Source organism: Corapipo altera, unplaced genomic scaffold (genome assembly GCF_003945725.1).
Source record: "Corapipo altera isolate COAL_440 unplaced genomic scaffold, ASM394572v1 46, whole genome shotgun sequence".
NCBI classification, from domain to species: domain Eukaryota; kingdom Metazoa; phylum Chordata; class Aves; order Passeriformes; family Pipridae; genus Corapipo; species Corapipo altera.
The window spans coordinates 11,864,943-11,886,697 of record NW_020884883.1 but is presented as its reverse complement, the minus strand read 5'-3'; the positions used below and the strand labels follow the sequence as shown (position 1 = coordinate 11,886,697).

Here is a 21,755-nt window from a genome sequence, read left to right as displayed (position 1 = left end):
GTATCCCCCCTCCACTGTCTGTATCACTTGAAAATTGTATTATCATCCTAGGATGACGAACTTTATCCAAACCACCACTTAATTTTATTTTTTTTTAATCAAACTTTTGAAGGCCTTGTGCTCTGTGGCTTTGCCAAGGTACTGTGGAAGTTTTCAGCTGATCTGAGGTTCCAGATTTAATCAGCCCCACTGTGGCCTGGACGATAAGAAAGTGTTCCTGACCCAGGCTGCAGGAAAGAGGTGGTCTGGCAGTGGGAAGCCTTGGTAGAGGTGGTGATGAGAGGGGAAAATATAAGGTTTGTTGCCTTGGCAGTGAAGGTTGGTTTTTGTTCTAAAGGCACATGTCCAAGGACTGAATGTGTTGAAGTGCCCTCTCCCAGGGAAGGTCCAGTGGTCAGTGCACACTAGTCAGGCACAACTACATGCAGAGGAATGAAACTGTCACCTCCAAATTTTCGTGGGTTTGGTGCTCATGAGTGGAAGTTTAAAATGTTTTTCCTGTGAAATACAGTCCTGGAGGTTTTTATTGACACAAAATCTGTATTGGGTCAAAGGGGTGTGACTGAAGATGGCTGTGGTTGTGTGCTTTGGTCTCCTTTAATTGACCATCTTACAGTGCAAAAGGATGCTCTCAGTGGATGTAGTTCAGAGTCTGGTGTGTGTGGTGTGTGTGGTGTGTGCTTGCTGGACATGTGACTTTCTGTGACCTGAGCTGTCAGTTTGAGCTCATGGATGAAAATGGTCACTTCAGTTGGCAATTTGGAGGATGAGGGGTATGCTGAGCAGATTTACTGTATTCATTGTTTGCATCAGCATATTGCTTTCTAGGTTTTGTGCACTTTTTCATTAGGCAGGAGCTTAAATCTCAAAGTAAATATGTCAGCACTGCTTCTGAAATGTTTACAGAGATTTTGGATTCTCCTACCCTGGCATTTTTTTGCTATTCTTCATTTGGTATGTATTGTGTCTGAAAGGAGGGGGTGTGACATACTCCCTGCTACGTATAAAATGTGCCACACAAATACTGCTTAAAAAGCAAGAAACAGCCTTCTCTCTCTTAGGCAGGGGAAGAAGAGATACAATATGTCTATGTGCCTCAAAAAAGCAGAGGCTTTAATGTGTTTATGTAAAGAAAGTGGGAAAATAACATTAAGGTGTCAACTTCATTTGACAGTTGATTTAATCTGTGCTGTTCCCAAAGGGGTCATCCCATGGGTGATGGTTGGCTACATGGTCTCATATCCTTGTGCTAAAATTGAGATGAACAAACACATGATTGCACTCATCATGAATGACAGCTGTGTGGGAAAATTAACTTACTAAGAACTAGACCCCACCAAATTACCACTTTACCTCTCTCCCCCATCTACTAAGTATTCGTCCAGTCAGGTCAGGGTGATGAGGATGATGGTGTGGTTGGAGGAGCCCTAGCAGTGGCACATGGATGGGAACAGAAATGCAGGAGAGGATGGCAAGCACTTGTATGGATTTAGATTTATTTATGGTTTGGATTTTATTTATTATCGATAGCCTATGTCAGTATAGTAGCTTTTTATTCTGTTATTTTCCCTTATTATCCTTAACTAACAAATTTTAGAGGCAAGGATGAGTCGTTCTGTGCAACAAAAATTAATTTATTTTCTTGTTAATTACCCTTCCCCAGAGCAAAATTCTGTTTTGCTGAAACATTTGAGAACAAACTTGCATCTTTTGAAAAATTCCATTATGGGTTTTTGTTTGTTTAAAATATACTTAGTGGCAAGTTGCTTTTCATCAGCTGCGTGCTCACTTTGCTCTTGCATATTTTTCACCAGACGGATTTTTTCATATTTAACCTTTCAGCATCTGTTCTAAGGAATTCTTGAGGTCTTGAAAAATGGGCAGGTAGAAACAGGAACACTTAGAAAAATTAAGTTTTTTCAATGTATTCTGTTACTTTTTCAAACTCTGCCTTGTGCTATATTTGAAAATGGGAAGGAATCATGAAAAAAAAAGAAGTAAGTTTCAAAATTTCATCTTCCATTTTTTGTTGTTGGTTTTTTTGGTTTTGTTTTTTTATTTTTAATAGCTATTTTAATTTTTCCCTAGAAAAGTTTAGGTTAAAAAAAAAAAGCTTTAAAATCATCTCTTTTCCACTGCTTTCCTGCAGCTGTCCACATCATCAGTTGTAATTCCTTTTGACACCTGTTGCTGACATTATTCTTCAATCCAAATTGGGAACCAGGTTTTGTAACTCCATGGTCATACCTGAAAAAACTTGAATCCAGCATTCATTTTAGTTAATGTTGTATAGCAAAAGCAATTCTGTTTGCTCCCCAGTATTAATTTTAGCGTTAGGCAGTTACTCTGGATCTGTGCAAGAAGCAATCTGAAGAAACATTCAATCCAGCCTTGAAAGCAAATGAGAAATGGGAATTGTGGGCATGTGGGGAATAGTGTTCTCCTATGCAGGTGGAAAAGCCTTTTCTTTGAGGTGAATTGCAAACTATATGTATTTAGCCAAATTACTCTTTTTAAGGTCCACTGAAAGGTTTACATAAGGAAAAAGAATTTCATGCTTCTTGGAAAGGGCACTGTATGGCTGTTTTATACTGGGATCTTGGTGTGGGTATTTTTAATCAAACTGCTACCTATTGGATTTGATTATGTACCACTTACTTTACCTTAAGTTCTTCTTAGCTCTCAACTTGAAAAATAATGTTAGGAAGAGAGAGTGCCTGGCAGGTCTTGAGAGTCCTGGATTTCAGGATTTCACAAGCCCACAGGGTGAATTCTGTTGAAATGGATTTTGTCAGTTCAAGAACTGTTTTGTTCTTTAGATGTTGACCTTATTTAAATTAGTCACAGATAGATGAATTCTGGGTATTTGAGCTCTTTGCATAGCAGCTTACAATTGCTCTTTTTTGCAGAAAATCTATTGTCAAATTACTGCTACCTTTTTCAGGCAGAGTAAACAAATAATTCCACATGAATTCTTGGAAATAATTTGGAGTTTGAGGCAACAACAATTTATTTTGAATCTAAAAGACTAAAGCTTATAGATTATTGAGAGGAGGTGTCCTTAAGGGACATCTACAGTCCCATCCTCTCCTCAAATACCTTTTATAAGACCAAACTCTCTAACCTTAGTGTGAGCAGGTTCCTTTTTTTCTTAAATGTTAGCTGGGTAGGCTTGTTACCTGATCCTAATTTAATCCCTCTCATAGCCCCCATGATTCTTATTTTCTAAGATTCCCCCCCATCCCTAGAATGATTCATGAAATTTTCAGTTATTGTTCATGTATGATTAAAAGGGTCTATTATTAGCACATGTCTGGCAGCAAAACAACTGCCCACTTTAGACATAATAGGATATTAATTAATACCCTTACTGCACAGGCAGCAAGACTGGGGATATGATCTGGACCCAGCCTGCAGAAAGTTACACTCACCTCCTGTGCAGAATGCCCTAAGCAGGAGCTACAGCTCAGCTGGAGAGAGGCTGGGTGTCCATTCCATGTCCACCACAGAGCTGAGCCTGGCGCTGACGTCCTTGGCACAGCACTCTGCCTGTAGGATAAAATTCAAGAACCCATTGTAGCCTGGATAGGGTACTGGTGCTGTCCAGTACTAGGGTTTTTTAATATATGGAGTATAGAAGGTTCTGGTACCCTCTAAAGTGTATTACTCACTGTAGTTGTAATGCCTTTGCTCTTTTCTAGGAGTTTTTCATCTAATTTTGTGCCAAATTGGCATGGAAAAAAATATTGTCATGGTTACAAACTTGAAATAGGACTTTAGCATTATGCAGTTAAATATGTGTACTGCTCTCTTAACTGGCTGGCTGATGGAATTATTGGCCACCTTCAGCAGATGACATGAAAAGCTGAAAGCAGAGCCTATGAGAGCTCTTGTTTAACTCACTTTCTTTTACTGTGGTATTGAGGTCAGAAGGGTATGGTATTTTTATGACAAATATGATTCCATATTCACTGAAATAGAAGCACTAACCATCCTCAGTGGGAATCTTCTTAACCACCTGAGAGTGGAATAAACTTCTGAGCTTTTGGTCTGCATTTCAGATTGAGAAAGGGTGTGTGAGTTTGAAGTGCTTCTTTTAGTACTGTTTTGTTATCTCTTCACTAAAATTAATTACTGAGATACTGTTATCCTTCATTTTGTACTGATAAAGGCTTCATATCCTTTCTATATTTAATCTGGTCCTATGAGTACAACTGTCTTACCTCCCTAGCAGTTTCTAATGCACATTTGGTGAAGGATGAGATAGATACCTCGCGCTGCTGGAGGGGTTTTCTGAAACAAATGACAGGTATTTTTTGAAGAAAATAATGAAGATCCCACTTTCATGCCTGACCATTCACCTGAAATACTTAATGCATCTACAAATGGATTGTGTTGGATCCAGCTTTCCTCCTTGTTTTTATGAAATGCAAAGTGCCATCCAAAACATGGTACAGACCATGAAGGTGAAAGAGAGCATGAGGAAGGGATGAATTATCATGTCCTGGTTATTTCTGATGGAGCCAATAGAACTGCATTTCTCTCCAGAGCTAAAATTTTGAAATTTTACTGATAGAATCTGTATATGGAAGATTCAGACCTCTACTGGGATTCATGTAGTTGTTGGGTTTAGTGTTCACATTAGAAATATTTGGCCAAAGGGAGGTAAAAGGGCTTTCTATTTTATCTTATTAAAGACAGCATGCTCTGAATGCTACTCATGAGTACTCCAAAAACTCAGACTTGAAATCAAAGTCTGGTCATTAGCTTATTACTAAGAAGGCCTGCATCCAGCATGAGTTAGTCAGTGGCAGTGGTTTTATTTATAAATGGGCTCAGATTGCTTAAGTGTGTGCTGGTTCTGTGGTGGCATGAGGATAAGTGGTGAGCGCTGCCAGGCAGTGATCCCATACAGTGATTCAGGACTGGCATTTTTTAGTTCAGAACAGAGAAACAGGCTTTGGTATCGTTGGAATAGAAAGCCGGTTTTAAAAGCCAAAATCTGCCATGAAGTCTCTATTCCTTTTAGTTCTTGTTGCTGTTTTTATTGTTGTTGTTGACAGTAAGATAAAATTGTTTTCAAAGTGATCCATTGAAGTTAATTTAGCTGACCATTTTTGGCAGGATCTTCATGTAAAATCCCTTTTGAAACATGGCCATAGTCTTTTCAGAACATCTGTTTGCATAACATGTATTTCATAAATAAGATGCATGTTTTTTTTTAAAAGCCTGAATCATCCTCCCTACCTTATTTTTAAGCTAAACATTTCCAGCATAAATATAAACAGCTTCTGCAAATGCAAGCTAAACCTGTTGCTCTGTAGCCTTTGCAGCCCTATTCCTCTCCCTTCTCTTTCTTTCCCATCTCCCACATACCTACCTTCCTCTTGCTCCTACTTCCCCAGGTGCTGTGATACTACAGAAAGCTCAATGAGTTTCAAATATTCCTCCTTCCCCAACTCCAAAAGATAAATTTGAAAAATATTTACAATAAAGGGTGTAACTAAAGGCCATTTTGAAGTCCAAAAGTGCTGAGCAATCTATAGCATCCCTCTTAGGCACTAATTTTTTTTTAAGCAAAGAAATTGTGAAAAGTAACATAGAAGTACTTTATTAACCAACAAGGTTAACAACATGCTTCACATGCAAATTTTACATTCATGAGCTGCATTATCAAGTTATTTGTTCTCTTTGGTGTTAGTATTCACTGAAAATGTTATTTTAATTAACTTTTATTTAACTATTAAAATACAGATACTGATTTATGTGCAACTCTTACCTTTCCCTACTCTGTTGTTATATGATTGGTAGCTGCTTAGTAAGATCACCACTTTCCTCATTAAATTCAGAAGGGTCTTCTGTTTTGCTTTTTTATCACAAGGTGACAGACCCCTTCCTGTGTATACCTGAGATTTCTTGCAGCTTGAGGAAAGAACCAGTCTGGAACACTGTAAACTTAATGTAACTGATAACTGGTTCAACATCCAGATGGGATTTTCCTGTGGGGTTTTTCCCTGTAATGCTACTTTCCCTCACTTTTTGAAAGATAATGGAATTTTTTAGTCACATGAAGTATTTTGGCTATAAAACCCAGCTAAGTAAGCCCAGCTTATGTTTGCTTTCACTTTTTAAATAAGATTAAGGAAAACTTCCAGAATAAAAGTCAAATCAATGTTGTTTTATGTGGCCAGTCTCATGGTACTCATGATGTCATAGGAATATAGGAAAGATTTTATGTGCTAGTTGCTTCAGAACTACAGACATGTAAATCTCAGCCATTTGTGTCCCATTCATGCAAGGTCCATAGATAACTTGAAACATCTAAACAAATTATCCTCACCTGAAACATCATGGAGAGGGTGACTGTTCTTTCCATACACTCCAATGTGAACTGGTTCATTTGCTTCTGATGGGGGCTGGGTAAATGAATCCTGTACTGATACATGGGTATAAAAATGTGTCTGTTGTCTTAAGAAGAGCGATAAGACTAAATAGAAAAAGTATTTTTAATAATTCTTGTCTAGTAATGTAGAGATGTGTACTGTAGCTCGTCTTAACTGATGAGTTTTGAAGTTATCTCATTCCTTTTAATTCAGACAAATAGTCACTGAGTTCTAAGATTCACCTTCAAAGTAATTTTTTTCTTCCCTAAAAATTAAAATTCTGTCTTTACAAGCTAATACAAAACTAAGTAAAAAAAAAAAATAGTTGTATCTCTGTAGAAATCTGCTAGGACAATGTCATTGTTCCTACACATACTGACTACAATCCCATATATAGGTCATCTAGTCTTTGGTCAGTGCTTGTCATCTTTATGTTTTAAAGCAAAAGAAGACAGAAGATCTCTACCTTGTCTAACATGCCTATGTTCTGGTCATAACATCACTCCTTGGTGTCACATTGCTGTGTAAATCCTATAGGATTAGATTTGAATGGGAAAATTGATCTACTTTCAAATGTCATTCCTCTGAACAATAAAGGTCTACAGGTCACTCCCACCCTGAAAACTGATTATTGGCAGATCTGGATTTATTTTAGTGACAGAAATGATCTCTGGCATACTGAGAAAAAATGTATTTTTAACAGTAGCGTATCTGTGTTTTACAAAAGGAGAAATAAATTACCCTAGTTAAGGAAACCCAGAGCAAAGTCAAAGTGGAGTAATATCCCACTGCTCTGTCCATTGAAAGACCTGATTTTATCCCCAAGCTGCAAGAAAAGTGAACAATTCTTTGTAATTGAGCTGTGGAGCTCATAAAAGAGAGGGACTGATGCGTTATCCTATTTTCTAATAACATTGCTTTATGATACTGCTGCTCTTTAAAATGCTGCATTTTGAGAAGAGGCATTATGAGCCAGAGCATACAAAAACTGTACTATTTTTCCTTCCTTGCTATAAAAGGCAGAGACTTGGATGTTAGCAGAATGGCAATGCAGTATAATTGTATATTAAAAAAAAATCTACATCAGTATGGAGTTACTCATAGTCAAGCTGGATATAGTGTTAAGTAGAACTGAGTAATCTTGCCATTTGTATTGCAGCTTCCTTTTGACTTTGTGCATTTTGCTTTTCTGTTTCTATAGATGCACAGCCCACAGATGGAGAAAGGGAGGTATGGAATCAGATCAGTGCAGTTTTACAGGACTCGGAAAGTATGCTTGCAGACCTTCAGGCTTACAAAGGAGCAGGACAAGAAATTAGAGATGTATGTTTGTTAATGAGAGTTCTTTGGAAGCAAAATCAAGCAAAACTCAATGTGTTCCTAGCTTCTGTTCTCTATCCAAGGACATTGAATGAATTTATATGAAAGTCTCATTAAAATTGTATCTATAAAATACGTTACAGATTATGCATAATATTCAATATAAATGCCTAATGTGAAGTCATTAAATGATGGCTGTTGGAACTTCTTTTAGGTTTTCTGTTAGTAATTAGTAATTATTTTTCACTTTAAGAAACACCATTTTATATACCCTGTTTCATGTATCTCCTGGTAGAGAAGTTGAGGACATGGAAGAAATAATACTTGGATGTATTTAATTAAATAATACATGACAAGAGTAGTTGTTCTTCTGTGTAAGTGGAATAATGAACCACAGTAAATTTTAACCTTACATCTACTTTATTCTGTGAAACTGGTCCTGAAGTACAGTTTTGAACTGTAACTTACAAACTCAGGTGACCAAACCTTTTCCTGCATCAGCTTTGCAGTTACTGTTACTGTGAGCTGTTGATTACTTAAGAACTTCAACGTGTTGAAGATCTCAAAATCACCAAAACCTTGAATAAAAGGCTACTTCTGTAACCAGTAGTCATATAAAAGGCTTTTTACCTGGTGCTTTTACAATAGTTTTGTTCCCAAGAGAATACACTAGAGCATGTTTCCCTATGTCAGTGGTGCACTGTAATGAATGATTTTAAATCGTTATGTTACAGGGGGACAGGGAAGGTGGAAAAACATGGTATTTTTTTACTTATTAATTTTCTGTTCCTATGTAATATAATTTCTCAGAATTGTTCTATGTTTTACAATACTTACTTTTTAAAATAATGTAGAAAAATTACAGACTACCTTTTGCTTGTTATTTGTTTATCACAGTTCTTTACAGTAATATTTTCATTTCAGGCAATACAAAATCCCAATGATATCCAGTTGCAAGAAAAAGCATGGAATTCAGTCTGTCCTCTGGTTGTAAGGCTGAAGCGGTTTTATGAGTTTTCACTCAGATTAGGTGAGCCCTGTTTTAGTATGTTTGTTTAATAGGTTATTTATATATAGAAAAATAGAAACTTTCTTTATACACAGACTTTTAAAGAACTAATATTCTTTCTGTTTGATATCAGCATTTAACTGCATTACATTTGTCAAGGCATATTTTTAATCTTAATTTAACTTTGTCATCTCTATAAACACAAAAAATTATATAATTACTCTTTGAATTAGGACTGGAAGAAAAAAGTTTGCAAGAATATATGTATGAAGTGGGAGAGCTCCCAATGCAAGGGAATTCTACAGCATCCTGCTAACTCCGTCTTTCACTTTTTGAGTTATGCTGGTAATTATAGCCACAAGAGCTGATTTATATTGCTATCAGTGCCTAGGAGTACACTTTTAGTAACAGAGATGCCAGAATAATCTATACTGAGCTGATGGCTAATTGGGGAAGATGAAAGAGAAAGAGCTGAATATCTTAAATGAATATAAGAGTTGAATGCAAGAAAAATGGTTCCTCTAGAATTCTTGATAGGGATCCCAGATAAAGGGAAAAGAGCTCAGTGATACAAAATGAAGAGAAAATGGCAGAACCTGAAGAGGCTCTGACTTTGACTAATGTTTCTCACTTTAGGATAGTAAGAAAAAGCATTTCTATTAGGGCTCTGCATGTTCAGAGGGTTCCTTCCCTTAAAAAGTAGTATATTTAGATATGCACTTAAAACTTTGTCATAATGTGGACTGACTAGAATTTGTGCTTCTGATTTTATATTCAGAGAAAGCCCTGCAGAGCTTACTGGAATCACTGACCTGCCCTCCTTACACTCCGACTCAGCACCTGGAACGGGAACAGGCTCTAGCAAAAGAGTTTGCAGAAATATTACATTTTACTCTTCGTTTTGATGAACTTAAGGTTAATAAAATCTTTTAATACATTTTGATTTTGCCATGTGTTTTGAACCAAAACTGATTATTTCCTATTCGTCTTCTTGAAAGATGAGAAACCCAGCAATTCAGAATGACTTCAGTTATTACAGGCGGACAATAAGTCGCAACAGAATAAACAACATGCATGTAAGTAAATAAACTCTGATCTCCTGCTCACACTGAGGTATTTATCAGGATACATTTATGCCATTTGTAGTAAAGTTTTTGCTTTTGATTCGCTAGCTGTCGTGTTCTCTCCTTCACACTGAGAGTTAATCAGCAGTCCGGATGAAGTAATTAGAGTGGAACTATTCATGCAACAATCTACTTGCTGACATGAACATGTACTGTATCTTTTTCTTGCTGCTGGCAAGATTTAAAGAGCTTTACTGACTATTTTTTCTCCTGTTTTCATCAGCTAGACATTGAGAATGAAGTGAACAATGAAATGGCCAATAGGATGTCCCTGTTTTATGCAGAAGCCACACCAATGCTGAAGACACTCAGTAATGCAACGACACATTTTGTATCAGAAGTAGGTAATGGGGGAGAAAGGTCTAACACAGGCATCCTTGATTTTAATTTTGCATGGTGGTTTACTGAACATGGACTTCTTTTTTTACCTTCCAGAACAAAACGTTACCAATTGAAAATACGACGGATTGTCTAAGCACTATGGCCAGTGTATGTAAAGTCATGTTGGAAACACCGTAAGTTTTATCTTAAATCTTGGGGGGTTTGTATGAGAGAAACCTGTATTGTGTTTTAAGTTGCCACCTGGGGCATCTCAGTTTTTTCCAATAAAAACTGTATCTTTACCTTAAGCTGTTACCTCTTTTTGTACACAGAGCACAGCCTGGTATTAGAAAGCCTTGCCTCCTGTTTTAACCACCTTATGATGTTTTTTGTGAATCAGCATTGAGTTTTGTTCGAGGGAGCTTACATGGTCAGCCTGCATTTCAACAAAAGTTTAAAATATGAGTGAAATCTCATGCACTCATAGGCTTCAGTGTCCATGTCTTGTCTAGCCTGGCCCATAGGCCAACTGCTGCTTCTGTTTGCCCGTGCTGCTCAATAATTAGCACACAGAGACAAGATTTTGGCTCTTCCTCACAGAGCTTTAGCAAATGATACACAAGGATTATTTCAAGGATCATTGAAGTAGATATTTTTTTGGATGCAGCCATCTTATTCTAGATATGAAAAAATTCAGCTGTATGATTTTTTCATTCATATGAATGTATTCAGCTATACAGTTGTGTTCATATCTACTGGTGTAGCTAATAGCCAGTGGGGTTGTTTATTATTGTTTTGCTGTGCATTTAGCGGAGTATTTTTTAGGTTAGATGTCTCTTTAGTGGAAAACACATACCAGATAGAGCCAAAGTAGAGTTTTCTGCCTTTGAATCGTTTGCTCATGGCACCATGTAAAAGGCAGAATTTCTGAGGTTTGTTTATGAAAATTCTGGAGAAGTATATATTGGGGCAGGACTCATCTCACAATCCCAGGACATCGTAGGAGTAGTAATTGAAAAGTAGCCTTATGTGTCAGCTCTTTTTTTGGCCAAAGAAGAGAAACAAAGTTGTGATTCATCTACTAGAAGATTATCTGATATTTAATTCTAATTGTGGGATAATCAAGCATTACCACATCAAAATGTCGTAGCCTTTAAATCTGTTCATGTTATGATGCTGTGTAAGAATAAAAGTTCAAACTGGAAACTGAGAGGTACTGTAGTACAGATTTTAATATTTTTAATGTCGTTTAAGTGAAAAAATCAAGTTTTGTATTGAAAATAAATTGATATTTATATTGAAATATTTCTACATATTATTTATATTTATAAATTAATTTATATTTAAATGAATTTTCTGTTGAAATTAATGACACTAAACAAATCTATGTATTATATACTCAAAATAATATTTATTAGAATAAATATGATAATTTATTTTTTTCCCAGTTTCTATTTTTCTGTGCTGCAGTTCATTTTTCATTTCCTGACAATGGTTTCAGGGATTACAGCCTAGAGGGGCTGTCTTAACAGTGCCATTCATACTCTTATGGAAAGTCAGAGAAAAACTCTGGAATTAATTCAGACCAGTCCTATCTAGTGGTACTTCATACTGGGACTCCAGTGTGTTGGGTCTCTGAAATTAAACAGAAGTATGATCAGTCTCCATCATATTTCATGACCTTTTTTGTGAAGCCATCTTCACATTCATTTTGTGAAGTGAGGATCTCAACTGTGCATGAGTATTAGCAGAGGTTTGCATCTCTCTATTTGCTTTCTAACCATTCTTCTAAATTGGCAAGGGTTTATGATACTCGAAGATCTTTGAAGTCTTACTAAGGTGCATCTTCACCCTTAAAATACACTTTTGGTTCAGATTTCAGGCACTCACTGTCTAATTTTTTTTAATTGTCTAGAAAAAATCAAGACTGTTTGTTTCTTTTATTCTGTTTTCCAGAGAGTATAGGAGTAGATTCACCAGTGAAGAGACCCTTATGTTCTGCATGCGAGTAATGGTGGGAGTTATTATTCTGTATGATCACGTTCATCCTGTGGGAGCTTTCTCAAAGACATCAAAGATTGATGTAAGAGATGCTTTTCTTTAATACTCTGTAGGTTTGGGAATACTAGTCTACAGCTCTCTTTCAGCACGAGCTTATGACTTGGTACAAATAATTTTAATTCCTTTTGGATGGCAAAATTTAGAATTTGTCTTCACCTGTGTACTTTAATACATCAGTTTGTTTGAAAGTAAAATAAGGATCAATTTTTTTTATTTGCATTTTCTTCCAGATACAGATAATAATTTTTTTTTTGTTAGCTCTACTTTCTTGCCAAGTGTATAGTTACACTAAAATAATTTTTTATTACATCTGCCCTGGAATATGGTCCATGGTCATAATTTTTTTTTAATCACGTATTTTATTGACCCTGAAATGCTCTTCTTTGGCAGTAGTTCTCTTGTAAATAAGTAGATGTTCGACATTGTCTCTGCTTTGTGTGAGATCTGAAGTAGCAGAACTGAAATGTTACTGTTGTAATGCTGATAATGACCCTTTGGTTTTGGCATTAGCATGGCCAGTCACAGGGAAATCAACCTTATTTTTCCGTTTCAAAAACTGCAAGCACATGTAATAAAAGCACTCTTATTTTTTTCTACATGTTTTTACAAACCTAAATCTTATGCACGACGTCTTTCAGCAGAAATAATCCGTTATTCATGAAAAAAGATGCCAAGTCTTTCCCTTTACAAGACAGCCCGCTTCAAAAGAAAAGAAAAAACATATATATTATTGCCCTCCATGACCCTGGGTCTTCATTAGCATTTTGCTTCTGCAGATACCAGTGTTTTGCCGCATCTCCTTTTTGACTCTGTGCAGAGGGAACGATGTGTCACAGAGAGGTGAATTGATCTGCTCAAGGTCATGAAGCAGATAGAGTGTGGGACTTGAATGCAGATTTCCTGACTGCCAGTTCAGTTTCTTGCCTACAGAGATAACACAAGTGAAATTTTGATAGGACCAAATATACAGTGTGTGTACTTTGTTTCTCACGTTTATCCTAAAGCCCTGTAATCTTGCAGTAAAGTTATGGAGAGGTAAATGGGAAGTGGGAGATGTATGACTCAGGTTTTTTTTAATGACTACATGGTCCCAAATCTTGACTAAAACTAATTAGTTTAGTGATTCTTCTCGAATTAAAACATCTTCTAATATTTCAGATGATGAGTTTGTTTTACTGTGAAAAACAATTTGTTTCTCCCACTTCTTGGGAGCCATTTCAAGAGAATTTCAGGGACAGTGGAGTATATTACCCTTTCCTTACTCTTTCAAAACTGGAGGCTGTATTTCAAGCTGTTAATTACAGGCTCCTAGCTTAGGCAGCCTAATAGCTTCTCTTTTTGACTGTTCTAGGGATTCTGATTCTAACAAAAATTAAAAAGAACTGTTTGAATTTTCATCTCCTTTGAAGGGGATCTGACAGGACGTGTACACTCTACTGAGTGATGTACATATAGTCTTGAGTGTCTCTAGTTTGGGAACAGTAGCGGCGTCACTTCAAAACACATGGTGCTACCCTGAGAATTTCATCTGATCTCCTATTTGCAAAGCTAGTTATTCTTTCCAGGTAGAAATGAGCCAACTGAGCAGTAATCAGTGTCTGTTAGGCTGGTCACTGCCAAGGAGGCTGAACTACTTTTCTGAGTAATTTTTGTTGGCAAATAAATGGACCCTGACTTCAGTTAAGTTTTTCATCAACCACTTCCTTAATAAGTCAGAGGTGCCTTTTAACTGCAAAGAAAATACTGGTGCATAGATTTAGCACTCTAATGTGACCTGGAAAATCAGAAGATTCAGATCTTGAGTCAACCGTGCATTTATCTGTAATTTTGAATAAGATGGAATTCATCTAGACTAATTTCTGGATAACTATATTAGATGTCTTCATAACAGTGGGAAGAACTAGGTACTTCTGGGGCATAATTCATTACATATAAAAGTATATTCTGAATAGGTTAGAGAGATTTCTTGTTTCTCTCTATTGAATAGATAAGGAGTCTGTACAGTGGGTCAAATGAGTTCTACCCCTGCTTTCTCTGCTTTATTTCCCTTTTTGTAAATTTGGACAGAGTTTCAGCCTGTTTTTTGCAGTTTCCACAAAGATGTTCAGTCAGTGTAGTGTTTAAAGTCAACATCATGGACTTCTTATCTCAGATTAAATTTGTAACCCCTTGTTATGAAACTAATCATAAGATGTCACCAGTTAAATTTACAACTAAAACTGAATACTGAAAATTACTTCCTTGTCTTCAAACATAAAAATAAAAGTCAAAGTTAAAACATCTCTTCTGATAGTTGCTAACAACAATGAGATGGAACTCCCCAAATCGTTTTTTTTTAGCTTGTATCAGCTGTTCTTAATTTTTTTTTTCTAACTTGGAATTGGAGAAATCACGTTCAAGTGAAAATATATATACTTGATATGTAATTTACTCTCTACAAATGCTTATTAAAGGAGATATTTTCTCCAAAGTTGGGTTTTTAACTTAGATATAATTGTTAATAAGTTTTAATGCTTTTATTGTGTCATGTAAAGCAGCATTAACACTCAGTAGGAAAAAAACCCTGCCTGTCTATGGTGAAATTTTTCCTTGTTTTCAGCTAGTGCAGTTCATATATTATTGTTCAATAGTGGCATGCTTCTGTTCCCAGATGAAGGGATGCATAAAAGTTTTAAAGGAACAACCACCTGACACTGTGGAAGGACTTCTGAATGCTCTCAGGTATGTATGGAATAATTGTGTGATTCAGCCTTAGAAAGTTCTCTCTTTATAATTAAGACTCTTCACCTTAGAAACTTGATTTATTAAGACTGTCCTTTGAGGTTTGCCTTCATTACCTGGAGTTTTCTTAAGTAGCATTCATTTCTCTGAGTTTCATTTCAGTTGGATAAGCAAGGATTATAAATATTGTCAACAGTGTATCTAAGCTAAGATTTGTTATATAAAATGCCCCAGCAACTAGAACATTTTAGAAGCCAAGTGTAGGATTTCTGTTTCTCAAACTTGGAAAAAAAAAAACAATAAAGCTCTTCAGTCTTCCCAGGACATTTAAGAAAGCTGCTTTAAGTAATAGATTATGCCAAAAGTCAGTCTGAATTCCTAAGTACTTTTAATATTTACCATATTTCTTATGTCTTTCCATGATTTTGCTTCTTTTGAGGCTTTTAACTGGGAAAAAAAGGGAGATAATTTTGACCCAAATTATGACAGTGTTGTAGATTGGTAGAAAACAGGATTTAGCCACAATTCTCCATCTTTTAGAAGGGAATAATTTATTGCAAAGAGTATTTAGAAGATGAAGAGCACCAGACTATTACCAGTTAAATTCCAGTGAAACATGTAAATTCCTCCTTTGTGAAACTGAACTGTGCTGATTTCAAAAAGGGGCTTCAAGTTTTCAGACTTCCCTAATGCCCATTCATTTTATAAAATATTGTTTTAACTTGTAATTTCTAGGTTCACTACAAAACACCTGAACGATGAATCTACTTCAAAACAAATTCGAGCTATGCTGCAGTAGTATCCTGAGACAAGTAGATGTTTGTATTGATCACAGAAGATGTGTATGTTTACATAATTTAATACAGTTTGATGTTAATACTTGTGTGTATTTACATAACCATTTTCTTCACATTGCTAAAATATATGAATCTGTTCATAACCTGACTGACTTTATATAGTGCAGCCTGGTTTTATGCTAGGCTTTATCTTCTGACCTTTAAAATACTTTTTTACTTAGATACTTCAGTTATGACAGTTTATCTGTGCATTTTAATCCTTAAACACCTTCTCTATCAGAGAATTAAGTAGTAGTGAAGACAAAATGGAAATCAAATAAACTGAAATGTCAAAGGTACCACAAAAAAGGAGCTTTAAAGAAAGAGAAAGTTAATATGAGGAAAAGGAAAATTCATTGGATGTGTTTTAAGAACATGTGCGCAGTTTTTTGGTCAGTTTTAGGATCTCATCAAACTACTATGAATAGGAGAATACCTGAATGTTCATCACTCTCATAAAACACATTGTCTTTCCTGTAATAAGTGGAGAGCCACCTAATTTTAAGAATTATATGCTGGCTGTCATCCAAAAATGTATTGAAAAGAGGTAATTTTACCTTTTTAATTAAGTATAATGTACCTTTCGACAATTGAAGAAATTAATATCCTTTTTCAGATTCAATATAAATAAACAGTAAATGTGTTTGAAGACCACTGATAAATTTTGAAAATTCTGTATAATTTTATTAGATTTAGAAAGAAAAGGGAAAATACTAATGCCTTGACTTAACTGAAAGAGTTTGTCAGTGTAAGTATATCACAATGAACATTAGCTCTTTGGCAGCTCTAGCTGGTAAGTAATTTTTTTGCTGATCTAAACTGGTACACTCGTCTGTAGCAGCAAATTTCCCTAGTGTCAAATTGGCCTTATCAAACTAGGGATGATATAAATTTAAGAGCTGAGCTGTTCCTAGGAACTCTATCAAGTTCCTTACAATGTTATTCATTAGATGATTCAGAGTCAACACAGAAATATTTGTCAGCTGACAGCTCTTCATTGGTTTTTGAGATGTGATTGATACTTCAAGGAGTTGAGTTCCTTGCTGCGTTGTTTGTTCTTACTTTCTAGTAAATTTTCCAGTAAATGGAATAGAAATACTTTGCCAAAAGCAGCAAAGTGCTCATGCTCTGTTAAGTGTGTCTTCTGGGTGGTCTGCAGTTGCTGTACATATTTTTGCAGAGGTCACATTCCGAAAATGTGTTTGATTTTGTGTACTTTGCTTGCATTATATGTGTGAAAACTCCAGTGCTTGTGCACAGATTCAGATTTACGTTTGCTTATTCCTGTGTACATATATCAGGGTTTGTATGCTTTCACTGGAATTTTCATACATATCACTTCTAAAAACATTACCTTGAGACTTTGAAGATGCATTTGGTCTGCTGAAACTTGGCTGCACTGTGACAAATTGTATCATTGAACTCAGTTCTTAAACAGTATTAATATCACAAGTTCTCTGGAATAGGGATTGGCTTGAGAGTTTATTTCTGAGCAGAACAACCACTATGAGGTTTCTCAGACCTGATCAGAACCCACAGGTGCCAACTCATACATGTGGTGATACGGGGCAGCACCACATCTCCAGCATTCCTGTCACATGCCTGCAGTTGCAGCAGCCGATCACTGTGTTGTTGTCGGGAACAGAATTAGCACTCACATTAGGTTGTTGTTTTTTTTCTGGAAGCAATGATCACACTGTTTTTTCCCAGTAGTAAATCCACTGTTTACAAGCTCCATTTTTAATGGGAGGACATTTAAAAATGTATATTAGGGAAAATCTTGCTTTGTTCATAGTCACTTCCAGTTAGGTGAATCTAGGTGGATGACAGATCATTCTGTTGAGCTTTGAAGTTAATACATGCTTACCTGCAATTATTTGTCAAACAATTAAGTCTTCTCTTTAAGTAGCCCAGAGAAAAGCTGTTTGTCACTTGTATAATAAAAGTGTAAACCTTAAATCATTCCGTGAGTTGTCATGTGCTGTTTGCTGAAGTCACAGAATTTCTTTGCCTGCTTTGATGTTTTTGTACAGAAGTTTGTTTGAAATAATAAAAAGTTTGGTACAGTAAGCATTGGGACTCCCTGTGTTTAGAGACAACATAAACAGGTTGCGAAATACCTCATTTAATGTTTTGGATCAGTGATACAGTAGTCTCACATTTATGTATCCAGTTTATATTTTATTTTAAAACCATTGAAGATGTTTCATTTGTACGCTAGAATAGTATAACCTCACGTCACTTAAACAATTCCTGTCTTTTTCTGACAGTTCTTGACACTTGTCTGTCATCTTGATAAGGGAAAAATGTTGATATTGCTGAGGGCATGAGTCTCTTTTCTGTGACTTTTATATCTTCACATTAGTCATCCTAGCCTATGGTGGCCATCTCAGGTTTGTGTTTACAGTCAATAAGGTCACCAGAGGATGATTGATTTAATCATAAGATAAGTGCAAATGGATTGCTTTTGGAAGCAGAGCTGTGTAGACTAATGGTCAAAGTTATTGTTCTCCATTTTGATGGTGTTTCTTCTTATTTTGTCTCATCATTATCTAAGAATACATGTTTGTGGTATGATAAATATTTAAGCCTTGTAGTGATAGCACTTCAGAATGTTCATAAATGACTGTGAACAGTTTGGATCATAAGAGCCCTACAAATTTGCTAGTTTTGTGGTGGAAGAAAATACTATTTTAGAGTGGTATGAATTTAAAAGACTAAAGTTTGTCACTTCAAATGAATGTGTTTGAAACATAATTTATGACTTCTAAGTAGATTTGGGAAAACTCTGCATCATTTTTTCATACCATATCTGAATGAAAGCAGTCCAGGTGTCCAGTTCTCAGTCTGTCAAGGTCCCTCTGCATGGCAACACAGCCATCTGGTGTATCAACAACTCTTCCCAGTTTTGTATCATCTGCAAAATTCCTGAAGGTACATTCTGCCCTGCCCTCTGCATCACTAACGAAGATGTTAAATGGTATTGGTCCCAGTATCAACCACTGGGGTACACCAGTAGTGACTGTCCTCTAGATGCATTTTGTGCTGCTAATGACATCCCCTTTGAGCCTGGAGTTCAGCCAGTTCTCAGTATAGCTCACTGCCTGTTTATCTCATCCGTGGTTCATCAGTTTATCCATGAGGAAGTTATGAGAGGCAGTATCAGAAGCCTTGCTAAAGTTAAGATAAACAAGCCTTCAGGGACATCAGCCAGCTCACTCGACATTTGTGGTGCATCCCATCAGGTCCTATAGACTTGTGTAGGTCCAGTTTGTTTAAATGTTCCCAATGTGATCCTTCTCTGCCAAAAGTTAAGTCTTCCGTGCTCCAGATTTTTCCTCTGGTCTGAGAGGCCTGGGATTCCTGAAGGCAAATCCTACCATTAAAGGACTGAGGGAAAGGCAGCACTGAATTCCTTGATCTTTTCTACATTCTTTATCACCAGGTCCCATACCCCGTTTAGCAGCAGGCACACATTTTCCATAGCTTTCCAGTTGCTGCTGATAAACCTGTAGAAGCTCTTTTTTGTAGACCTTCATGTCTTTCACCATATTTAAATTCAGAAGAGCTTTGGCTTTCCTAAGCCCAACCATGCGTGCTCAGACAAAGTCTTTACATTTCTCCTGAGTGTCTCATCCTTGCTCTAAATTCCTGCATGCTTCCTCTTTCTGTTTGAGTTTATCCAGCAGCTTTGTGTTTATCCCTGCAGGCCTCCTGCCATCTTTGTTTGGTTTCATGCTTACCAGGAAGGGCCATTCTTGAGCTTGGAGGAGGTGATCCATGGAAATAAGCCAGCTCTCCTGGGCAAGATCGTTTCTCCGGTGCTGTATCCCATGCAATGCTTCCAACCAGATCCCTGAACAAGCCAAGTTAAAACTCCCAAGCAAAATCTTTTTCGTAAATCATCTTGTGGCTGTGTAGTCAGAAATATGCTTTTTAAAATTGCATGTTTTCTAGGACTATTAGAAGTGCATGATTCTGTGAACATCAAAAGTCAAGAAATACAAAATCTTGCGTATCCAAAAGTTTGCTAGTAGTTATGAATAATTGGAAAAGGTGAGGTTTTGATTTTTTTGCTTTAAAAACTAGGGCACTAATTACTGTTCTCTTACCTCAGATTAATTCTCTAAGGCAAAATTACAGAGTCTGTTACTTCATACCTTGAAGCATGTTAGATAACACAATGCAAGCAAGCAGGCTTAAACAGTGACATGAATTTGATTTGCCAATAAGAGGATAAACTCCATTTTGATTAAAAAGCCATCATGAAAAAACTAGGATTTTAATTTAGCAATCTTTTAGTAATGCTTCCTGCTACAGACTAATAAATGTGAATTCCTGACTGCCACATAATCCAGATTCTGCAAACACAGAATTCTCTTTCACACTGATTTGAGACAAAGGTAACTCAGTTGATTTCAATAGACCTGTTTCTGATCGACACAGGTGTAAATGATACTCTTTGTCTTTTCTCAGCCATGGCCTTTGACCCAAATTTCTTACTGCTGAACAAATTGAGACTTCTAGTGAGGATCAATGACATAACATGATAATCTTGCAAAGATCTCCTGTGCTTGACTGCTTTGAAAATAAAATTAAATGAACAATTAAATAAATAAAATTAAAATGAACAATGCAGTAGGTGTTCCAGAAAATAAGTATATAGTTTAAATGTAGACCAACCAAGTACTATTCCTTGTTTAAGAGGAAGACATATCATGATTTTCTAACAGATATTAATTTGGGGTCCAGCTGGAATTAATATAACTCTCTTGTCTTGGATATTTCGGCTGTTGACAATTAAATATGTAGACTTGGGTATTAAGAACTTAGCATACCTCTTGACATTTTAAAATTGCTAACAGAATTTAAAGGTTAAAATATTACTATGTGACTTGGATCAAAGTTGCTGTTACAACTCATGATAATTCTCATTCTGATTCTGCATCCACTTCAATGAAATTCCAAGGTTTAAAGAAGTTTTCTGTGGATTTTAGTGATGTGTCAAACAACCGCTCTCTTACTGTCTTGAAAATTGTGGAAGAGTTTGTCTTCTCTAAACACACAAAAGAAGCTGAAAGAGGACAGTGAAAGATGATCAACCTCAACTAGCTTAGATCTTCCATAATGAAGAGAGAACAAAGAAGGAGGCTCAACATGGACGCAGTCACCTGTCCCGTGGGTGGTTGACATGGCAATGTCATCCAAGTCCGTGTTAGACTGACATGAAAGGCTTTGACCAGGAAAGGACTCTACCCAAAATGAAGAAACTTTGCTTTACAAACACAATTTTAGGATGCCATGGTAGGAGGAAACTTAGGGGGTCTCTCCAACCTTGCCTCTCTCCCCAGGGCAGCTGCACAGCACTGTGCAGAGCCTCAGATTCCACTCTAGCTGCTGCCTGAGGACCCTCCTCAGGCCATGACTTCTGCTCTTTGGTGCTTGTCGTTACTGACCAATATAAAGCAGTGTGTGAGGGAATGTGGGGTGGCTCACTTTGGCTCATCTGTGTGCAACCTCCATCTGCCTTCTGGTCCTTTACACAGAATGAATTTAGAGAGATGGGCATTGAACCTCATTTTGAGAACATTTCTGATAAGGTTATTGAAAAAGCTGGTCTTGCACAATTTTCTTAATAATATTAAGATTTGGCAATTTCAGATATATTTCTAAATCAAATGCTGTGGGTTTTATGATTTTAATTTTTTGTACTAGAATTGTCTATGCAGTTCCTATTTGTGTCTTTTTACTCATAATAAAGAAATATCTGATGGAGTAGATTCTGGGAAAACAAATGTTTAAATCAATTTAATGTACTTTTTTTTTGTATTTCATATAAGGGCTGTGGTTAATTATAAACACTTCAACTATTAAACTCAGGCTTAAATAACATGCAGCATCAAAACTCAAAGGCTCCTTAATAGAAACCTTCCCAAACAAGATTCCTTAGAGGGGACTTGAATTAGATTTCTTAGGTGAA

At 36.4% G+C, this 21,755-nt stretch overlaps 1 protein-coding gene across 11 annotated transcripts in view; it reads left to right on the top strand.

Annotated features, from left to right (window-relative positions):
• The window catches only part of FAM49A (family with sequence similarity 49 member A), a 53,783-nt gene extending 35,938 nt beyond the window's left edge, over window positions 1–17,845 (top strand). For 8 of the 11 annotated variants that reach the window (XM_027641041.1, XM_027641032.1, XM_027641037.1 and 5 more), the window contains 9 exons: window positions 7,585–7,706; window positions 8,628–8,733; window positions 9,491–9,627; window positions 9,711–9,788; window positions 10,060–10,176; window positions 10,272–10,351; window positions 12,114–12,240; window positions 14,818–14,939; window positions 15,675–17,845. In XM_027641041.1, the coding sequence (XP_027496842.1) occupies window positions 7,656–7,706; window positions 8,628–8,733; window positions 9,491–9,627; window positions 9,711–9,788; window positions 10,060–10,176; window positions 10,272–10,351; window positions 12,114–12,240; window positions 14,818–14,939; window positions 15,675–15,738 (882 nt within the window). In that variant the 5' untranslated portion in view covers window positions 7,585–7,655 and the 3' untranslated portion in view covers window positions 15,739–17,845. Of the gene's footprint in view, window positions 1–7,584; window positions 7,707–8,627; window positions 8,734–9,490; window positions 9,628–9,710; window positions 9,789–10,059; window positions 10,177–10,271; window positions 10,352–12,113; window positions 12,241–14,817; window positions 14,940–15,674 lie in introns of those variants that run through there. The other 3 variants (XM_027641039.1, XM_027641040.1, XM_027641042.1) reach the window with 2 other exon arrangements.
• The last annotated feature ends 3,910 nt before the right edge of the window (window positions 17,846–21,755 follow it).